This window comes from Camelus bactrianus, chromosome 16 (assembly GCF_048773025.1).
Source record: "Camelus bactrianus isolate YW-2024 breed Bactrian camel chromosome 16, ASM4877302v1, whole genome shotgun sequence".
Classification (NCBI taxonomy): domain Eukaryota; kingdom Metazoa; phylum Chordata; class Mammalia; order Artiodactyla; family Camelidae; genus Camelus; species Camelus bactrianus.
In genome coordinates, this window is record NC_133554.1 from 28,391,029 (window position 1) to 28,397,277 (window position 6,249).

At 44.6% G+C, this 6,249-nt stretch overlaps 1 protein-coding gene across 5 annotated transcripts in view; it reads left to right on the forward strand.

Annotated features, from left to right (window-relative positions):
* The window catches only part of CA10 (carbonic anhydrase 10), a 531,376-nt gene extending 528,471 nt beyond the window's left edge, over positions 1-2,905 (forward strand). For all 5 annotated transcript variants that reach the window (XM_010955755.3, XM_045517201.2, XM_045517200.2 and 2 more), the window contains one exon: positions 1,596-2,905. In XM_010955755.3, coding sequence (XP_010954057.1) covers positions 1,596-1,618 — 23 coding nt within the window. In that variant the 3' untranslated portion in view covers positions 1,619-2,905. The remainder of the gene's footprint in view (positions 1-1,595) is intronic.
* The last annotated feature ends 3,344 nt before the right edge of the window (positions 2,906-6,249 follow it).

Here is a 6,249-nt window from a genome sequence, read left to right on the forward strand (position 1 = left end):
TCTATTGAAAAAGCCTGTATTTCATAAGAAGAGATAGCGATCAAATCTTTAAGTCTCTTCTGGTTCAGGCAAGTCAGCCTTTTTATAGGCAAGCCCAGAGAGGCTGATTTTCCCAAGGTTATGTGTTAAAATAAGACAGCTAGAAACACTAGAGCTTTTAGTTATACACATAATAGACCCCTTTCCCCCTAGAAGGTGAGCAAGCGACTCTGGATGCCAGGCCATTGGGGCCCAGTGAGGTATGCATGTGAATACATCTTTTTCCATTGCTATGTTCCTAGAAGTGACTATAATTTCTACGAAAGGGGGCATTCAAGACACCTCTCACCTCCTGTAACACTCTGGTCCACACCCAGTTCTCTCTCTTCCCTTCTACACTCTAAGTATCTATTGATCATTGTGGTAAACCCTCAACAGGGAAAGGAAGGTGGAGGCAGGACAGTGTCACGGAGATGCCCCCAACCAGGGAGTCAGGACACCCAAGTTCCCAGCCTGGTTCTGACATTAACAAGCCGTGCAAACCCAACCAAATCGTTTAGCCCTCTGGACCTGGCTGCTTTCATGGCCGTCCCTAGACCATCTACTCCATGACTTGCTGTGAGGAGCTAATGAGAACCTGGATGGGGAAGCCCTTTGTAGTCATGATGTGCTGCCCAAATACGGGGACTGCGGCTGGCACCAGGCAACTTTTAGAAGCAGCTACCACCACTGCCTGCCACTTTATCTCTCCTGCTTCCCCCACATTTCTGTCTTTCTTTTCCTCTCAGACACACCCAGGGTGCCGAAACTGTAGTTTTCTGTTCCCTTCCAGCCAGAACTACCAGGCAAATAAATACTCAACTCATTCATTCACCAAGCTTTCTCTTTATTCAGTACCAATTTATGGTGCACCTACTATGCACCAGGCACTCAGCTAGGTGATGGGGCTATGCTGGTGATGAAGACAGACACCACCCTGCCTACAGGACTTACAGTCTAAGCGCAGGGTCAGAAAACTTCTTCTGCAAAGGGCTAGATGGTAACTATTTTAGGCTTTGTGAGCCATGCAGTCTCTGTTGCACTCTGATGTTGTAGCTGTGAAAGCAGCCATAGACAATATGCAAATGCGTGGGTGTGTCTGTGTTCCAATAAAACTTTATTTACAAAAACAAGTCACAGCTGGATTTAGCCTGTAGGCCGTCATTTGCCCACCCCCGGTCTAAAGCAGGGCCTTCCACTACAAGTTTCTGAGATGATGGAGGCATTCTATACCTGCATTGTCCAATATAGTAGCTAATAGCCACATGTGGTTATTGCACATTTGAAGTGTGATTGGTATGACAATGTAACAACATTTTTTATTGTATTTCGTTTTAATGAATTTAAATTTACAGTATAGCCACATGCAGCTAGTGACAACCATATTGAGTAGCTCAGGCCTAGAGGGTCGTAAGAAAGTGGAGTGGGTAGTTGGGACGCACACAAGCAAGCAAGAATTTACAGCACTGTCCACTCCCCTTTTAGTAAGCCCCCAAACTATGTGCAAATTAATTCAATGATGCCTTGTTTTGTGTTGTCTGTGTGTTTTGTTTTGTTTTGTTTCTTTCTCTTTCCAGTAAATGAATGGCTCCTCAAGTAGGGAACTAAGCCAAGAAGAATCCCACTTCAGTGAAATGCCACAACTGTGAACTGATGTAACCTGAAATGTCCCCCTCCTTCCTTCTCTCTCCTTCTCTCCCTCAAGCCTCATTCACTCTTTGGATTGGCCCTTTCTTCATGAAAACTGTCTGCAAAACCTTGGCAGAAGAACACATCTCTTACACACACTCACCAACACACATACAAGCACTCACACACACATACACACACAGGCAAACATATCTACACACACACACACACGCTCAGCCTCCAAGATGGGAAGTCAAGTTTCAGAAACAAAAGGCTCATTCATAAGAGGTCTTAGAAGAAAAAAGAAAAAAAAACAGTTAACCTGATTACAATTTTGATACTGTTTTCCTGAACAAATAAATCTACCCAATGAGACTGTTCAGCCTTTGTACATACAAAATTCTTCCAAAAGAGAGAGAGAAAACACAGTTCTGACAGCATCAAGTGGATTTTGTTCTTTGCTTCAAGTAATCTCGGATAGTGTCCCAGGATCCTTCGAGGGTGCTGGTGACAGGTGAACCAGGACAAAGTTGTCCAAGGACACTTATTACTAGATTATGTTTCTTCTGTTTACTCAACAATTTAAAAAGAAAAAAAAAAGAACAGACATTGAAGAGATACACATTGTATATATATATCACCACAGACTATTAAAAAATGGAACTATTTCCCCTCTTTGTCACATATCTGTAGTAGGATTTGCCAAGATCAGATTGATCCATTTGCTGTTTGTTGTTTTCCAAAGGTCATACATTGTGTTTGGTTATTGTTAACAGCTCAATATATGTGTTTAACGAGTTAATTTCATCTTTCTGGCTTTGGTCTGTTCTCCGTCCTTACAGGCTCCATGCAACTGCTTTCTTTGCTTTCACTTGCTCCTTCATTTACATGTTTTGTTCATTTGCAGCCAGTTTTTACTGAGTTTGTGGCAACTGGGAATGCATTTGCTAAGCAAGCATAACTTTAATTCCACTCCATGGCTTGATCATTCATACGAGGTGAGCTTCAGCCTGAGATAGCAGGCGACAGATTTCTTGCATTTCAAAACTGCCATTACCCACCCCACCCCTCCCTCGTGATGCTCCCTTGAAGGAATGCACTTTGCCTTGTAAATTCCTGGGAAAGGGGTGTCTTTTTCTCTCCAGGTGCAGCTGGAATCTCACAAAGTACAAATGAATGCCTTTCTTTTCTTGTTTATAATGGTCACTCACTGTGTTTGGTTACTGTCAAGAAATCAATAAATGTGTTTAACAAGTTACCCAGTACCCATGCCCGAGTTTATTGAGGAGGAGGATGCTCCCTGCCGAAGCCTCCGAGTCCTGCTGTGTCCACGAGCAATTGCATTATGGCCAGCAGGGCAGCCGGAGCCACCAGAACAGCCTGTCTGGTCATTCCCAGAGCCAGGTAATTAATACCCTGTTGAGAAAACATATAGGCTTAGCTGCTGGAAGGGAAGGCTTGGATGTGGTCAAATTAAAAATAACTTTCATCTCTCCTTTCTGTCACAGCCTCCAGAAAGTGGGAAAGCACAGGAATGCAGGGTCTGTGCAAATGGGAACATTCACAATTATGTCAAAAACTTCAGCCAAGTGGCTAGGTGTATTGACAAAAAAAAAAAATCAAGCAGCTAGATATTTCATATTTGAAACAATACACTTAATTGGATGTTTTCATTTTTTGCACCAGTATTAGTTAGGTGATGGCCTTAGCCATGATGACACATGAGCCTGTTTCTGAGTAATCATATTATTCCAGCAAACCGAATCTGTCTGCAAAGATTTAGGCTGGGCTGGTGGCAGTCTTTCTATGTATGGCTTGCTGCTTCCTCTCTGACAGAATCTTCTTTAGCCATCAAGGGCAGGTAGCGATATCGTGTGTCAACCAGTCCTGGCTTCAGATCTTCATTCTGCTTGCCTGTTTGCTGTGTGACCCTAGGCAAGTTGCTTTACTTCTCTGATCTGCACATGGGGGATGCTAATAACTAACACCATGAGGTATGAGGCTCAAATGCTATGCAGCTACTTAAAGCAGCTAGCACAATATCTGCCATGACTGTTCTGTAAATGATGCCCATGGAGCATGTGTGTGACCCACCTATCAGAGTTTTTTCTGGACCACACCATTCCTTGCTCTACAGGGAGGGCTTAGCATCAATCACAAGTGGGGCATCGAATTAATACCAAACAATAGGAACAGATGCTCAGCAGAGAGCACACAGGTAAATCCCTAAAGTATGTTGGGGCAAAGAGGAAAGAGCGCCAGCAAGGAAGGGAGACAAGGAGCTGGGCTTACAGGCCTTGTTCTGTCACCAGCATCCTCTGCGAATTTGGGCAAGTCAACGTCCCTCCCTGGAACAGCGTCCTTACCTATAAGTGACTTGGAGACAACAACCTCTCATGGCTTCTCATGGTTCCCTCACTCTGTCTCTCATTCAGTTCTCAGTCGAGGGAGAACAAAGGAAAACCAGGCTGTCACCCCTTGGAGTCCCTGGGCACAGGCAGAATTTCACTCTGGCCAAACAGAACTTGAAATGGAGTGAACTAGCCTGTCTCCCACCCCCTGGGCCCATCCCAAATATCCTTTCTCCCCACTAACTGAGTTTCCCAAACCATAAAATGGAAATGGGAGCACTTTGCCTTTACGCCACATGGAAGTAATAAAGATTAGCTAGATTTATACCACTCTTTAAAAAAAGAAGTTTTAAAAGCACCAAAAGCCTTGACAGGTGACCTGCTGAAGTCATCAAACAACAAAAATATACGCTAATATTTTGGGTCCATGGTGCTCAGGACAGGCAGGCAGCAATGCAGAACCCTGCGGAGTGTGCAGGCCAGCTGGTTCTGCCCATTAGAGCCACAGGCTTACGTGAACACCCCTTCCCCCTAGAGAGGATAACTAGACTTTGCAGGAAAATATGTGTCAAGCCTCAGCTCCCTCCTTAGTGAAATAGGGAAGGAAGGCAAACATACACAGAAGAGGGTTCTGGGCAAATTGCATGGGGGAAAAGGGAAGTCATGGTTGTGGAGACCCACGGCTCTCCTCTCAAGGACACATTTCCAGGTTTCCAAGACCATTCAGGGCCTTATTCCCACTTCCCTCAGTAGCAGTTGGGTTTCCATGGTGATGCCAGAACAGCCACAACTCACTGCACCACATGTGTCTGGAATGTGAGAGTAACTGGGAGTCTGGGCAGGAGCAGCCCAGAGCCACCCACGCCAGGCTGAAGGGTCTTGAGGGACTGAGGGTCATCAGTTAACATACACCAACACCTCCGGGGGAGCCCTCACCCAACCTACTGGACCCCAGATCACTGGTGGTTCATGAGAATGACCCACTTTTCCTGTTCCAGAAAGCCTAAAAGTAGGGTCTCAGGAGCAGGAACTCACTTGAACATCATTCACCAATTAGCACAATCGAACATAAGGAAATACATCCCGAGGCCCCAGCCTAGGTAAGGTATTAATAAAGTCCACCATGGATATCATGGATTGCACATTTCCTGGGGGCCACACCCTGTGCTAAGCAATGATATAAGTATGTTCATGTGTAGCTGAAAAATTGTGCTCTACACTGGAAATTGACACAACATTGTAAACTGACTAAAACTCAATAAATAAAATTGTTGAAAAAAAAGAAGCAACTTACAAATATCTCATTTCACCTGTGCAGCAACCCATAAGGTACTCAGCACTGCTATGTTATAAATGCAGAAACCGTATTATTAAAGAGTGGGGACATGCTCAGGGTCACATAGCTCTTAAGTGGCAAAGCCAGGCCTAGCTCTTCTAAGCCAGCGGTTCTCAATGTGTGGCTCTGACTATCAGCACCACTGGGAAACAGGATTGGAATGCAAACTCTTAGATGGCTCTGAAGACCTACTGACACTCCAGGAGCAGGGCCCAGCAATCTGTGCTTGAACAAGCTCTCACGGTGATTTTGGAGGTGTGCTCCAATGTGAGGACCAATGTCAATCAAATCCTCATTCCTACTAGCTCCTCCCCTTCACTACACATTAGAATCTCCTGGGATGTTTTAAAAATCCCAGTGTCCAGGCTGTGCCACACACCGCTGAAGTCAGAACATGTGGGGTTGTCCCGGTTTTATAAAAATCCCCAGATGATTCCAACATGCAGCAAAGTTGGGAACCACACCCCTGTCTGAAGGACCTTGTCCGAGGAGGGGTCTCCTGCAAGTTGGGAGCCTAGAGGCTGGTGTTAACTAGCAAGTCTTCAGTCCTTTCAGAATCGCATCCTGACCCCTATGCATAATTTTTTGGATGGTCTCATAATGTTCCCCAGTCCCTTCACCTTCCCCAAATCTTCAGTTAATAAGTCCAGAGTTTGAATAACAAATCTTCCTTTTTAAAATACATGAAGCAGTAGTATTTGAAACAATGGCTTGGTGTCAACCTTCCAAAATCCACCCCAAGTCATCACTCCTGATTACTCAGATTGTAACATTTCCAAGAATTCAGACTATTATGAACAAATAAAAAAAAATGCTGTGAGTCAGGAGACCAGAAGTTTGAAAAGATAGGCTGAGTCCGTAATTAAAAATCATAGGCAAATTACAGCCCTGTCAGTACCACTGTCGTGGTATCTC